This window comes from Osmerus eperlanus, chromosome 7, assembly GCF_963692335.1.
Source record: "Osmerus eperlanus chromosome 7, fOsmEpe2.1, whole genome shotgun sequence".
NCBI classification, from domain to species: Eukaryota; Metazoa; Chordata; class Actinopteri; order Osmeriformes; family Osmeridae; genus Osmerus; species Osmerus eperlanus.
The window spans coordinates 21,701,387-21,716,214 of NC_085024.1; the positions used below are offsets into that span (position 1 = coordinate 21,701,387).

The 14,828-nt window shown below is 52.6% G+C and overlaps 2 protein-coding genes and 2 non-coding genes across 4 annotated transcripts in view; 3 read left to right on the forward strand and 1 right to left on the reverse strand.

The window, feature by feature from the left end:
* Positions 1-132: 132 nt before the first annotated feature.
* Positions 133-2,239, forward strand: rps27.2 (ribosomal protein S27, isoform 2). Its single transcript, XM_062465980.1, has 4 exons — positions 133-254; positions 633-741; positions 1,177-1,287; positions 1,966-2,239. The coding sequence occupies exons 1-4, from the start codon at positions 249-251 to the stop codon at positions 1,992-1,994; spliced, it is 255 nt and encodes an 84-aa protein (XP_062321964.1). The 5' UTR covers positions 133-248; the 3' UTR covers positions 1,995-2,239.
* On the forward strand, positions 888-1,021 carry LOC134024264 (small nucleolar RNA SNORA13). The gene has a single exon (XR_009930870.1). It is a non-coding gene; the product is annotated as a small nucleolar RNA SNORA13 (small nucleolar RNA).
* On the forward strand, positions 1,398-1,531 carry LOC134024274 (small nucleolar RNA SNORA13). The gene has a single exon (XR_009930880.1). It is a non-coding gene; the product is annotated as a small nucleolar RNA SNORA13 (small nucleolar RNA).
* LOC134023975 (nuclear pore membrane glycoprotein 210-like) overlaps positions 2,233-14,828 on the reverse strand; it is a 17,038-nt gene continuing 4,442 nt past the window's right edge. The window contains exons 4-27 of the mRNA XM_062466331.1: positions 12,398-12,551; positions 11,178-11,248; positions 10,603-10,707; positions 10,372-10,473; positions 9,901-10,029; positions 9,686-9,813; positions 9,332-9,527; positions 8,951-9,130; positions 8,390-8,470; positions 8,153-8,275; positions 7,886-8,032; positions 7,636-7,721; positions 7,362-7,536; positions 7,137-7,199; positions 6,916-7,046; positions 5,660-5,880; positions 5,175-5,311; positions 4,976-5,099; positions 4,706-4,858; positions 3,801-4,060; positions 3,393-3,603; positions 3,199-3,315; positions 2,919-2,993; positions 2,233-2,694 (exon numbers count right to left, since the gene is read on the reverse strand). Of these exons, the coding sequence (XP_062322315.1) occupies positions 2,585-2,694; positions 2,919-2,993; positions 3,199-3,315; positions 3,393-3,603; positions 3,801-4,060; positions 4,706-4,858; positions 4,976-5,099; positions 5,175-5,311; positions 5,660-5,880; positions 6,916-7,046; positions 7,137-7,199; positions 7,362-7,536; positions 7,636-7,721; positions 7,886-8,032; positions 8,153-8,275; positions 8,390-8,470; positions 8,951-9,130; positions 9,332-9,527; positions 9,686-9,813; positions 9,901-10,029; positions 10,372-10,473; positions 10,603-10,707; positions 11,178-11,248; positions 12,398-12,551 (3,279 nt within the window). The 3' untranslated portion in view covers positions 2,233-2,584. The remainder of the gene's footprint in view (positions 2,695-2,918; positions 2,994-3,198; positions 3,316-3,392; positions 3,604-3,800; positions 4,061-4,705; positions 4,859-4,975; positions 5,100-5,174; positions 5,312-5,659; positions 5,881-6,915; positions 7,047-7,136; positions 7,200-7,361; positions 7,537-7,635; positions 7,722-7,885; positions 8,033-8,152; positions 8,276-8,389; positions 8,471-8,950; positions 9,131-9,331; positions 9,528-9,685; positions 9,814-9,900; positions 10,030-10,371; positions 10,474-10,602; positions 10,708-11,177; positions 11,249-12,397; positions 12,552-14,828) is intronic.

Sequence of the window (14,828 nt, forward strand, 5' to 3'; positions counted from 1 at the left end):
TCAATAACTTCAAATTACAAACAGGCCTTCCCCAATATTTTATTTATTAGACAATAAATTAGACTGACAATGTATTTTTAATAATAAAAAATGTTCTGGTCATAAATGAATCTTCATATACATTCTGTGTCTTTAACTACAGCGTGTTACTTCGACATCTACTTCCGGCCCCTGCATGTTAGCCCCATTCATCAGAAAAGTATTTCCGGTTTATCGCTCTTTTCGGCTACGGCTACAAAGTTGCTAAGATGCCTGTAAGTACGCACACGTCATATCGAAATAATCCGTTAGCATGGGAAACGCTTTGAGGGAAATACGAATTTGTATTTCGATGGGATAATGTATCGTCTAAAGCGGGACCCACTTTGTCTTGATTGGTTTGGTAAATCTGGACATACATCTTAAAATGTCCAAAGCGCGTGGGGAGCAGATATAATGGCGGCCTACTCCACATGCAAAACAAAGCGTGGCTGTGGAAATGCGACGGGGGTAAAATCTCTAGAAAGAATATAAATTAACACCTCGATTGTCTATCCATTAGAATTATATCTTTCAATCGAATGGGGGAAATATTTTAAATTGTATTACGTGCTTTACTACATAGAATCAACTATTACGTTTGTCTTTTGCAGCTCGCTAAGGATTTGTTGCACCCATCCACCGAAGAGGAGAAGAGAAGTCACAAGAAGAAGCGCCTTGTACAGTGTCCCAACTCATATTTTATGGATGTAAAATGTCCCGGTAAGTTTCTCTCGACTGTGGGAAGTTTTAAACGGTCTTGCCTGCTATATCAGTTTGGGCTCCAATATTTATCCCCTATCTACCAGACCAACGTCCCTATTATGTCTAAATAATGACGTGTGTAGGGCTGTATGTAGTTTAGATTTTGCCTTTATGTGTTGCCCTTTCATTGATCTCTTAGTGAATAGGGTGTCAACTAAGGCATACAGTAACCTTCTAGTTGGCTTTTGAAAGGTGTTAATAGTGATTCCTTTTGACAAGGCCAACTGTAAGAACACTGTGAAATCACATTAATTCTTTTAAAATTGGGAGTAGAACACGTTGAGTGGGGATTTCAACATCTGAATAGAATGTTTCTACTTGTATTACTTCATTATTATAGCTCAATACCTCCTGTAAGTGTGCCCCTCCTAACTTTGGTGTGTGTTTTTACAGGATGCTATAAGATCACCACGGTGTTCAGCCATGCCCAGACAGTGGTGCTGTGTGTTGGGTGCTCCACGGTGCTCTGCCAGCCTACCGGAGGGAAAGCACGACTCACAGAAGGTACCGGCCTCCTTCACGCTTCTCACCATCACACACACGACACCATCACACACACGACACCATCACACACACAACACTGTATATTTTCTACATAGAACTTGACAAGTTCTTGCCTTTATGTGTTGCCTGTTCATTTCTCTCTTAGTGAATGAGGTGTCAACTAAGGCATACAGTAACCTTGTAGTTGTCTTAGAAAGGGATGGTTCAGTGGTTCCTTTTGACGAGACAAACTTCAAGAACAGCAATGTGCAGATCCTCGTGATCTTTAAGTGGTTGCTGGCTGGACCCCCAGGTTCACCTCTGCTGCTGGGGCTCCTTAACGAGCCACAGGGAGCCTCTTATGGTTCATGTTTTACCCAGCATTCCCAGTGTCATGGTAACATGGTTCTTCACCGGGGTTGCTACAGGCAACAACACACTTGGGTCCTATGCGGGCTACTTGCTGTAGTGGCAATGATGTACTAGTCTTGTATACCTTAGTTCTCTTAGTATACCTTGTGTTAACCCTGACTTGGCCCTGTGTTTCTCATTCACTAAGCCACAAGAAGTTTGGTCCAGTTCTAATCCAGTCCTTCTTCTCATACAACTCTGTACCTTGTTTGATCTGGTTGCACATAAAATGAATACTTATTAGTTGGAGATGATCCTATGCTTCAGACCCTCCTCTTATCCCAACAGGGTGTTCATTCAGGAGAAAACAACACTAATCAAGACTGATGAACCCCACCAAGGGGGAGAAGAGACAGGATTGGACTATTGGTTTCAAGTGACTCTGCCAAGTGACGAGTAAGGGGAAAGGGGGCAGAAATGATGTTCTGGAAACTGAAGGAAGGGAAACTGAGTGTGTGTGCGTGAACACAGATGTCCCTGGCCGTGTGAGACAACACTGCATCTCTCCTCCATCTGTCCTTCTCTCTTATTAAAAAAAGTTTAGTTTCTTTTTGTTAAGGAATTCTGTGTCCATGTGTGATTCTGTATCCTGAGCATCTGATAATGGGTGAGACCCAGTATATCTGATCATCACTGATCAATAGCAGCTCTGTGTTGGCGGTCCAGATATGAGCTGAGCTCGGTGAGGGTGAGACTGGTCAGGCAGATGGTCAGCATGGAAACGGGTCCATCACCAGGGGGGATTCTCTTTTGGAGACTTAATCAGATAAAGGCCTTGACAATTATTTGGCTTTGAGGTGTACGTATGCTGACGTGCTTAAGGCCTCTAAGAGTGAATCTAGACAGTGTTGGAGTGCTGAAGTAGACATGTTTAATCCAGGTAGAAGGCAGCCTGGTCCTGACAGGCTCATCTGCTGCTCCAGAGCCAGCGGCGTCTTCGGACGGCCCTGTCAGCGTCTGCAGGCGACATCCTGATCCAGGGAGAGAAGCACGCCGTCTGCCTGCTGACAGACACTGCTGCCACATCACATGTAGTCATTTAGCAGACGCTCTTATCCAGAGACACTTACAGTAAGTACAGGGACATTCCCCCCGAGGCAAGTAGGGTGAAGTGCCTTGCCCAAGGACACATCATTCCTGGCACAGCCAGGAATCGAACCAGCAACCTTCTGATTAATAGCCTGATTCCTTAACCACTCAGCCATTGGTGAGGAGGAGACGAGGTGTTGGCTAAGACGTACCTGAGGTGGCCGGAGGGCTGCGGGGCATGTAGACCACAGGGACCGTCTGTAGGCGTGACAGGATGGAGCTGTACACTAACACAGTAGAGAGAGAGGGAGTTTAATCACAACAGAGTAGAGCAGGCCTCATCAGTGACTTGGGCAGCCATATGTCTGTCCCTGATTAGAAAGAACCAGACAGATTGTAACGTAACACACTAAATAAGAGCTTTAGTTGACTAGAGAAACATGGGTGAGTCATGTGGTCAGAGGGTCCTGGTACTGTGGGGTGAATCTGTACCTATGAACAAGGCAGCAGTGGCGACCAGAACTGCAAACACGGCAAACGTCAAGATGAGCTGGAAATCCACGAGCTGGAGAAGAGGACCTGACTCGAGACGGATCAAATCAGTTTGTCCTGGTGACACACACACACACACATCAGGTGTCTGCAGGGATCTCCTGTGTTCCGTCACTGCTCTGGGCCCTGCTCACCTTTCTCCACACGGTTGTTCGTCACAAAGGTCACCGTGACGACGTGTGTCTGCGGGGTCAGGCGGTTGTAGAGGGTGACGTTGACGGGGCGGGGCAGATCCTGACCCTCCATCCAGGAAGTGGACGGATCGATGGACAGCACAAGGAGGGCGGAGTCATGTTCTGATTGGCTAGGCTCAGACAGCAGTAAGAAGGGACTTTCACAGTGAAACTGAACACAGAAACACACACACACAGAAACAGTTATAAATATGATCAAGCTTATATTGTCCCAAAGCCTAGGCCAGTGTGAGCACACAAGGGTGTGTGTGTGAGGGTGTTAGAGGGTGTGTGTGTGAGGGTGTGTGTGTGAGAGGGTGTGTGTGTGAGGGTGTGAGAGGGTGTGTGTGTGTGAGGGTGAGCGCCCACCCTGAGAGCAGACAGCATGTCCTTGGTGCCCAGGACAGCCAGCTCTGCAGGCTGCTGGCTGGACAGGGAGAGGGACGTCACCGGGCAGTGAAACGCCGGCAGGTAGGGCAGCTGCACCGGGCGTCCGGAGAGAGCGAGGAGAGGGAGAGGAGGGTGGCTCCGCAGGGAGGCGGAGAGAGAGATGGAGAAGGAGAGGGAGGACAGGAGGAGAAGGACAGAGTGGGTCTGGGGGGACACAGAGACACTGCAGCTGTAGGCACCTGGACAGGAGAGAAGGAGGGAGAGAGGGGGGGGAGGAGGGAGAGAGGGAGGGAGGAGGGGGAGAGGAGGGGGAGAGAGGAGGGGGAGAGGGAGAGAGGAAGAGGAGAGAGGGAGGGAGAGGAGGGGGAGAGGAGGGGGAGAGAGGGAGGGAGAGAGAGGAGGGGGAGAGGAGGGAGGGAGAGAGAGGAGGGGGAGAGGAGGGGGAGAGAGGGAGGGAGAGAGAGGAGGGGGAGAGGAGGGGGAGAGGAGGGGGAGAGAGGGAGGGAGAGAGAGGAGGGGGAGAGGAGGGGGAGAGAGGGAGGGGGAGAGAGGGAGAGAACGGAGAGGAGGGGGAGAGAGAGAGGAGGGGGGGAGAGGAGAGGGAGAGAGAGGGAGGGGAGGCAGAGGAGGGAAAGGAGGGGGAGAGAGAGGAGGGAGAGAGGAGGGAGAGAGGGAGAGAGAGAGGAGGGGGAGAGAGAGAGGAGGGCGAGAGAGAGAGGAGGGGGAGAGAGAGAGGAGGGCGAGAGAGAGAGGAGGGGGAGAGAGAGAGGAGGGGGAGAGAGAGAGGAGGGGGAGAGAGAGAGGAGGGGGAGAGCATCTTCATTCATCAGTGACTCGTTCATACGGGGGGAGAGGAGGATGCGTCAGTAGAGTTGTCTCTTCACCGGTGTCGTGGTCGTAGCGTGGCGAGGTGTTGAACACAGCCTGTAATGTGCTGAGCAGGAGGTACGGGGCGATGAAGTGCAAAACACACTGTAACTCCTCCTCTGGATGAAGGCTCTTCTCGATGGCCTCTCTCTGGGACAGAGTGCACTGGGCTGAGAGAGAGACAGAGAGAGAGAGACAGAGAGACAGAGAGAGAGAGAGAGAGAGAGTAAAACATAGGTCTTCATCAACAACTCTAGATAACCTGCTGTGTTGGGGGGGTGTCTGACCAGTGTTGGCCGGGGTGGTGTGCAGGTCCACGGGGACCCTGTACTCTGGAGCCTCTGGCCAGTTGGTCAGGAAGCGATCCTCAGGAGGAGAGAGGGAGGGGATGGCAGGGGGCTCCACAGTCACCTGGCGAAACACCAAACACCATCATGACCTGGAACACAGGGTCCCTCCCTCCCTCCCTCTCCCCTCCCTCTCTACCTCTATTAGGGCCTTCTGTCCTCCCTCCACTTTGTAGAACACAACCACTGTCCCAGAATGCTTTGCCAGCGCAGCCCCTGTTCCTGGGTCTATCTGCAGCACCTGGTCAGACGACACGTACCACTGACCAGGCTGGCCTGGGCGAGAGAGGGAGGGAGAACAGAGTGCTTAGTGCTGTGCGTGTATGTGTGTATGTGTGTGTGTATGTGTGTGTATGTGTGTGTGTGTATGTGTGTGTGTATGTGTGTGTGTGTATGTGTGTGTGTATGTGTGTGTGTGTATGTGTGTGTGTGTGTGTGTGTGTGTGTGTGTGTGTGTGTGTGTGTGTGTATGTGTGTGTATGTGTGTGTGTGTATGTGTGTGTGTGTGTATGTGTGTGTATGTGTGTGTGTGTGTGTGTGTGTGTGTGTGTATGTGTGTGTATGTGTGTGTGTGTGTGTGTGTGTATGTGTGTATGTGTGTGTGTGTGTGTGTGTATGTGCTACCGTGCTCTCCGGTTAGGGCGGTGCTGAAGCAGAGTGTGTCTCCAGGTCTGAGGGTGTGCGGGGGGGCAGAGATGGCCGGGAGCACGGGTAGGGGGGTGTAGTCACTGAGGGAGGGGTTGGTGGAGTCCCCGCTCACCTCCAACACCGTCACACCCTCCCACACCGTCTGAACCACGAACGAGTGACTGTCACAGCCTGGAGTCACCTGGACCAGGTCGTCTCTGTGGAGGGAGAGGACACCTGACAATACTGCTTACACTGGTGATGAGGTGTGTGAGTGTGTTACCTGCTGGTGATGAGGTGTGTGTGTGTGTTACCTGCTGGTGATGAGGTGTGTGTGTGTTACCTGCTGGTGATGAGGTGTGTGTGTGTGTGTTACCTGCTGGTGATGAGGTGTGTGAGTGTGTTACCTGCTGGTGATGAGGTGTGTGAGTGTGTTACCTGCTGGTGATGAGGTGTGTGTGTGTGTTACCTGCTGGTGATGAGGTGTGTGTGTGTGTTACCTGCTGGTGATGAGGTGTGTGAGTGTGTTACCTGCTGGTGATGAGGTGTGTGTGTGTGTTACCTGCTGGTGATGAGGTGTGTGTGTGTTACCTGCTGGTGATGAGGTGTGTGTGTGTGTTACCTGCTGGTGATGAGGTGAGTGTGTTACCTGCTGGTGATGAGGTGTGTGTGTGTGTTACCTGCTGGTGATGAGGTGTGTGTGTGTGTTACCTGCTGGTGATGAGGTGTGTGTGTGTTACCTGCTGGTGATGAGGTGTGTGTGTGTGTTACCTGCTGGTGATGAGGTGTGTGTGTGTGTTACCTGCTGGTGATGAGGTGTGTGTGTGTGTTACCTGCTGGTGATGAGGTGTGTGTGTGTTACCTGCTGGTGATGAGGTGTGTGTGTGTGTTACCTGCTGGTGATGAGGTGTGTGTGTGTTACCTGCTGGTGATGAGGTGTGTGTGTGTTACCTGCTGGTGATGAGGTGTGTGAGTGTTACCTGCTGGTGATGAGGTGTGTGTGTGTGTTACCTGCTGGTGATGAGGTGTGTGTGTGTTACCTGCTGGTGATGAGGTGTGTGTGTGTGTTACCTGCTGGTGATGAGGTGTGTGTGTGTTACCTGCTGGTGATGAGGTGTGTGAGTGTGTTACCTGCTGGTGATGAGGTGTGTGTGTGTGTTACCTGCTGGTGATGAGGTGTGTGAGTGTGTTACCTGCTGGTGATGAGGTGTGTGTGTGTTACCTGCTGGTGATGAGGTGTGTGAGTGTGTTACCTGCTGGTGATGAGGTGTGTGTCTGTGTCGTGTGCGTGGAACTGTTGTCCGAGGTGGTCGTAGCAGAGGGCCCTGACAGTGATGCTCCACCCTAGGGGGAAGGCAGGAAGGCTGGCCCCGCCCACACCGCTGGCCCCGCCCACACCGCCGGCCCCGCCCACACCGCTGGCCCCGCCCACACCGCCGGCCCCGCCCACACCGCCGGCCCCGCCCACACCGCCGGCCCCGCCCACACCGTACAGGGAGGACACGGTTAAGAGGCGTATGAACCACACTGGAGACACCTGCAACACACACACACACACACGCCTCATCACCAACAGGCAACACACACAAACCTGACCACACACGCACATACAGGAATGCGTGTATAGAGACCACACAGACACACACATGCATGCACACACACCCATATCCACACACACACACACAGACCCCACACTAACCCGGACACTGATGAACATGGTCTGGTTGAGGCCACACGTCTCCATAGCAACAACCTCCAACAGGGCCGCTCCTGTGTCCGGCCCCGCCCTGAGAACACCTTGGTCATCCACGGTAACAAGCCCCTCCCCTTTCACACACTGACACAGGGCGTAGCGTACGGGGCAGATGGTGTCTCTGGAGCACACACACACACACACACACATTATGAGCATCCCAACACAAAAGTACAATAAACATGACCATAAAAGAGTAGATGACATGTTAAACACTGACTTGTTGCTTTGTAAAGCGTAGTGAGAGTTAGGGGACATGAGGATTGATCTGGAGGTGCCAACTGCTAGCTGCATCTCCTGGAACACCTGACACAGGGAGAGATAGAGAGAGAGACCACAGAGGTCATGTGATGTTCAGAGAGAGAGAGAGAGAGAGACAGGGACAGAGAGAGAGAGAGACAGGGACAGAGAGAGAGAGAGAGAGTCACCACAGAGGTCATGTGATGTATCTTAAGCAGTGTTGTTTCTACCAGTATCTGTATCTCATCTGTGAGCTGCTGGGGGCTGTCAATGGTGTGATTGGCCAGTTGAACTGTCACTCTTAGGCTGGTTCTGCCTGCTGCACACGCCCTCACCAACACAGAGAAACCATGAGCAGCGGACACCGTCACACCTGCCTGCAACACACACACACACACACACACATCTCAAACACACTTACACAACCCTAACAAACAAGAGAGACATTGTGGAGTGAAGCAGCAAGCTGGCTCTCTGAGTGTGTGTGTGTGTCTCACCTGTGTGTGTCTAGCCTGTATCTCCAGTACTCCCAGTTTCCCCAGGCTCCAGTGGAACAGCAGTCCACTGCCCAGAGCCAGTGGAGTCTGGCTGCTGTCAGTGCCCATCACATACACTGGTATCTGTACACACACACACACACACACACACACACAAGAAATGTGTCTTACTTCCCCCCCAAAAAATAGTCAACAACGGAGGCGATAGAGGAGAAGGTCTGTGTGTGTGTCTCCTACCTCCGTTCCTACAGACAGTCTGACGAGAGGCGCCTGGATCCTGACCCCTGTGAGGTTAAACACCTCCACCTCCACCTCATCCTGACCAGAGATGGTACAGTCCACACATCAACCCCCCAGAGATGGAACAGTCCACACATCAACCCCCCAGAGATGGTACAGTCCACACATCCTTCACTCAGGTACAAGTACAGATACTCATGTTTAAAAGACTGTTAAAAGTTGAAGTACTGACTATGCTTTTTCACTCAAGTTAAAGTAAATAAATGTGGGCTCTGACATATACTCAAGTAAAAAGTAGCCATTACTACTACCTGTTGGACCTCACATCATCACTTATAAAAAAAAATATTGTTCTTATTGCCTTCTGCCTTGCTCCATGGTAGCTTCGTAATACTAGCTTACATTTGTTGTGTGATAGAAACGTTTTTTAGAAAATAATAATAAATTAAAAAATCTACCTTTCCAAACTTTTTTTCGAAACTTTTTTCCCCCAAAATATTTTTTCAACCTTTCAAAACCAAGTTTACCAAACCTTTTTCCCAAACTTTGCGTGTGTACCTGTGCGAAGGTCAGCAGTGCTCCTGTGTCCTGGGTGACAGTCTGTAAAGCCCCTCTGACTTTGACCACACCCACTGCCAATCCACGCACCAATCCCGTATCTGTCACCATGGCGATGCGGCTATTACTCACAGAGAACCCCACACTGGACTGGGGATGGGGGCCCCCCTCCCACCTCACCTGGTCACACAGGGAGGACGGCAGGCGTGTGTGTGTGTGTCCTCACATGCAACCCTTTGATAACCAGGTTTCCCAAACACTGCTACAGCCAGCACCCAGCCCCAACACTGGCTGGGTGAGTCTAACATCAAGTATGTGTGTGTGAGTGTGTGTGTATATGTGTGTGTGTGAGTGTGTATCTCTGTGAGTGTGTGTGTGTACCTGCCGTACGCTGCCCCGCCCCAGTGCCAGGCTGCGGGGCTGCAGGGTGAAGGTGGGGTACACCTGCAGCTGTCTGTGTGACGACGTACGGACACGCCCACCGCTGTCTACTGCAGACAGGTGCAGGCTGGCCACGCCCACCGCCACGCCCTGGACACGGAAACCCACAGACACACTGTCCAGCGGCCCTGCAGGTCTACACACACACACATTTTGCAGCATATTAACATAAAATATGACTGGAACTGTACCTAAATGTCCTTTTAACCAAATTAAAATGTTAATGTAATGAACACACACACACACGTGCACGAACACACACACGTGCACAAACACACACCCAGACACACTTACTCTACAGTGACGATGGGGGAGGAAGGAGTTAGTCTGAGGTGCATCATGGGAAGGTAGCCATACAGGAAGGGCTGTTGGTTAGAGTCTAGAACACGCACTCGTACCAGGGCACTGTGCCCTATCTCCACCTGACACACACACACAGAGGCACACACATGGTTAATACATTTTGAGGCAGCTGCATATGGGTGCTGTTTTAAGGAAGGCACACTCACAATGTCAACAAAGTCGATCTGGAAGTCTGTGATGTCAGAGATGGCGAGGGAGGTCAGGGCGGGGTGAGGTGAGGTCACACAGAGGTCGTAGGCCAGGAGGGAGGAGAGGCCAGGCTGAAGAGGAGAGACCTGAGGAACAACACACACACAGACACACACGTCAGTGAGTTAGGATTGTGTGTGTGTGGGTCAGGGTGTGTGTGTTTGGGTCAGGGTGTGTGTGTTTGGGTCAGGGTGTGTGTGTGTGGGTCAGGGTGTGTGTGTGTGGGTCAGGGTGTGTGTGTTTGGGTCAGGGTGTGTGTGTGTGGGTCAGGGTGTGTGTGTGTGGGTCAGGGTGTGTGTGTTTGGGTCAGGGTGTGTGTGTGTGGGTCAGGGTGTGTGTGTGTGGGTCAGGGTGTGTGTGTTTGGGTCAGGGTGTGTGTGTGTGGGTCAGGGTGTGTGTGTGTGGGTCAGGGTGTGTGTGTTTGCCACCTGTATCATGTTGCTGTGCTCCAGGTAGGTGATGTGTGCCAGTTTTCTGTCCTGCAGTCGAACCAGGAAGTATCCTGAACCCTGAACCACTGTCAGATTCTCCTGGAGAGAGAGACAGAGTGAGGAGGAGGTAAACAGAGAGAGGGAGAGAGAAAGAGAAAGTAAATCCATACATTTAGTGTGTGTTTCCCATACCCGGATGAGATGTGTGTGTGTGTGTGTGGTTCTCACGGTGACGTCAGGATGGTTGTACAGGGTCACAGCTCTCCTGCTCCACCTCAGGTCCTGCACTAGTCTGAGACGCACTGACCACACCAGAGGAGACGGCCACATGTCCTGCAGGACACAGGGTCACTACACACACACCATACACACAAACACACTACACACACACACCATGCACACACACACACACACACCATACACACACCATGCACACACACACCATACACACACCATGCACACACACACCATACACACAAACACACTACACACACACACCATGCACACACACACCATACACACACACACCATACACACACCATGCACACACACACCATACACACACCATGCACACACACCATACACACACCATGCACACACACACCATACACACACCATGCACACACACACCATACACACACCATGCACACACACCATACACACACCATGCACACACACACCATACACACACCATGCACACACACACACACACACCATACACACACCATACACACACCATGCACACACACACCATACACACACACACACAGACAGCGTGACAGACATGAGGAACACGTGCGTACCTGAGCAGGTGTGAGGGCCACTGCTACGGTCACTGTCCCCGTGTGTCCGTGAGGGACGAGCCCCTGGCGACCTGACGCACACAAACACCCCACACCTTTCACTCATCACTACTGAAACACCCCACACCTTTCACTACTGAAACACCCCACACCTTTCACTACTGAAACACCCCACACCTTTCACTACTGAAACACCCCACACCTTTCACTACTGAAACACCCCACACCTTTCACTACTGAAACACCCCACACCTTTCACTACTGAAACACCCCACACCTTTCACTACTGAAACACCCCACACCTTTCACTACTGAAACACCCCACACCTTTCACTACTGAAACACCCCACACCTTTCACTACTGAAACACCCCACACCTTTCACTCATCACTACTGAAACACCCCACACCTTTCACTACTGAAACACCCCACACCTTTCACTACTGAAACACCCCACACCTTTCACTCATCACTACTGAAACACCCCACACCTTTCACTACTGAAACACCCCACACCTTTCACTACTGAAACACCCCACACCTTTCACTCATCACTACTGAAACACCCCACACCTTTCACTACTGAAACACCCCACACCTTTCACTCATCACTACTGAAACACCCCACACCTTTCACTCATCACTACTGAAACACCCCACACCTTTCACTACTGAAACACCCCACACCTTTCACTCATCACTACTGAAACACCCCACACCTTTCACTCATCACTACTGAAACACCCCACACCTTTCACTACTGAAACACCCCACACCTTTCACTCATCACTACTGAAACACCCCACACATTTCACCCATCACTAATGAAACATCCCACACATTTCACTCATCACTACTGATCATGATGAAGGTCGGGTTATCTAGCAACCTTCTCCTGGGAGGGTTAGAATATAAATGTTTCTTTTTACAGGATACATACACAGTTCAACCCCCTTTCTAATTTTCTTATTTCTACTCTTTATCTGATTTAGATCCTGGATACATGAACTCCTTTGTGACCCCGCTAGCCCCAGGTCATCCCAACAAGACGCAGTGACATTCATGCTACACGCATCATTTTGCAAACACCCACATTCACACACACACTCCACTGTGTTTATAGTTTGTGCTACACATGACCGACTGCACAGTTTGAAGAGTAATGAAACATGGATAATGCACACACACACACACACACACACACACAGAGTGAGGCTGACCGCTGGTTGTGTGTGTGTGTGAGGACAGGGACAGCAGTGAGGGGTTGGAGCAGATCCACTCCAGTGAGCAGGAGCTGAAGTTGTCAAACTGCACCCCCTGCTGGTCAAACACCGCTAACTGCAGCTCTGCCTTCCTGCTGCTGGAGATGGAGAGCTGGCGAAGGAGAGAGGAGAGAGGGAGGAGGGGAGAGGAGGGGGGAGGAGAGAGGTGAGAGGGAGGAGGGGAGAGGAGGGGGGAGGAGAGAGGTGAGAGGGAGGAGGGGAGAGGAGGGGGGAGGAGAGAGGTGAGAGGGAGGAGGGGAGAGGAGGGGGGAGGAGAGAGGTGAGAGGGAGGAGGGGAGAGGAGGGGGGAGGAGAGAGGTGAGAGGGAGGAGGGGAGAGGAGGGGGGAGGAGAGAGGAGAGAGGGAGGAGGGGAGAGGAGGGGGGAGGAGAGAGGAGAGAGGGAGGAGGGGAGAGGAGGGGGGAGGAGAGAGGTGAGAGGGAGGAGGGGAGAGGAGGGGGGAGGAGAGAGGTGAGAGGGAGGAGGGGAGAGGAGGGGGGAGGAGAGAGGTGAGAGGGAGGAGGGGAGAGGAGGGGGGAGGAGAGAGGTGAGAGGGAGGAGGGGAGAGGAGGGGGGAGGAGAGAGGAGAGAGGGAGGAGGGGAGAGGAGGGGGGAGGAGAGAGGAGAGAGGGAGGAGGGGAGAGGAGGGGGGAGGAGGGGGGAGGAGAGAGGTGAGAGGGAGGAGGGGAGAGGAGGGGGGAGGAGAGAGGTGAGAGGGAGGAGGGGAGAGGAGGGGGGAGGAGAGAGGTGAGAGGGAGGAGGGAAGAGGAGGGGGGAGGAGAGAGGTGAGAGGGAGGAGGGGAGAGGAGGGGGGAGGAGAGGTGAGAGGGAGGAGGGGAGAGGAGGGGGGAGGAGAGAGGTGAGAGGGAGGAGGGGAGAGGAGGGGGGAGGAGAGAGGTGAGAGGGAGGAGGGAAGAGGAGAGAGGTGAGAGGGAGGAGGGAAGAGGAGGGGGGAGGAGAGAGGTGAGAGGGAGGAGGGGAGAGGAGGGGGGAGGAGAGAGGTGAGAGGGAGGAGGAAGAGGAGGGGGGAGGAAAGAGGTGAGAGGGAGGAGGGGAGAGGAGGGGGGAGGAGAGAGGTGAGAGGGAGGAGGGGAGAGGAGGGGGGAGGAGAGAGGTGAGAGGGAGGAGGGGAGAGGAGGGGGGAGGAGAGAGGTGAGAGGGAGGAGGGGAGAGGAGGGGGAGGAGAGAGGTGAGAGGGAGGAGGGAAGAGGAGGGGGGAGGAGAGAGGTGAGAGGGAGGAGGGGAGAGGAGGGGGGAGGAGAGAGGTGAGAGGGAGGAGGGAAGAGGAGAGAGGTGAGAGGGAGGAGGGAAGAGGAGGGGGGAGGAGAGAGGTGAGAGGGAGGAGGGGAGAGGAGGGGGGAGGAGAGAGGTGAGAGGGAGGAGGGAAGAGGAGGGGGGAGGAGAGAGGTGAGAGGGAGGAGGGGAGAGGAGGGGGGAGGAGAGAGGTGAGAGGGAGGAGGGAAGAGGAGGGGGGAGGAGAGAGGTGAGAGGGAGGAGGGGAGAGGAGGGGGGAGGAGAGAGGTGAGAGGGAGGAGGGGAGAGGAGGGGGGAGGAGAGAGGTGAGAGGGAGGAGGGGGGAGGAGAGAGGTGAGAGGGAGGAGGGGAGAGGAGGGGGAGAGACATAGACATCATGCTGCAGGACATAGTCTCAATAAGGAAGCTAGTTGGTGAGATATCTGTTTGGGACACCAAGTTAACCAAACAAGGGTGTGTTCTGTGTGCTTGGTGAAATCCTATTGACACTATTCTACTATTTTCTATGCATTCTGTTTTATTGTATTGTATAATATTGTATTTTTTGGTGTTCTATTGGAATATAGATCACTTACTGGAATCTCCCTGAACAGCCTGAAGTTAATTAATTTTCAAAGAAAGTGTGTGAAAACCAGAAAAGCAGGTTCTAATCAACATGTCTGTGCATGTGTGTGTGTGTGTGTGTGTCTGTGTGCGTGAGAAGGTGTGTGTGTGTGTGTGTTTCCTATATGCAGCACCTCTCTTCTCTCTCTCTCTCTGGAAAACCCCCTCTTACACGACCACACTTAAGGGGTTGCTATAGAAACATCACTTTTAGAGGACAACTGCAAGTAATCAGAGTGCCAAGCAGGTACATGTGTGTCTGACAAGAAGAGAAAGAGAGGAAGACAGGGAGAGAGGAGCAGGTATAGAGTGCAGGAGGGGGAGAGGGAGAGAGGAGCAGGTATAGAGTGCAGGAGGGAGAGAGGGAGAGAGGGAGAGAGGAGCAGGTATAGAGTGCAGGAGGGAGAGAGGGAGAGAGGGAGAGAGGAGCAGGTATAGAGTGCAGGAGGGAGAGAGGGAGAGAGGAGCAGGTATAGAGTGCAGGAGGGAGAGAGGGAGAGAGGAGCAGGTATAGAGTGCAGGAGGGAGAGAGG

What these genes read in the sequence shown, in the direction of transcription:
- rps27.2 (XM_062465980.1), top strand. An exon ending in TATGGATGTAAAATGTCCCG is followed by an intron (nt 742 to 1,176) that starts GTAAGTTTCTCT and finishes GTGTTTTTACAG; the next exon opens with GATGCTATAAGATCACCACG. An exon ending in GAAAGCACGACTCACAGAAG is followed by an intron (nt 1,288 to 1,965) that starts GTACCGGCCTCC and finishes TTATCCCAACAG; the next exon opens with GGTGTTCATTCAGGAGAAAA.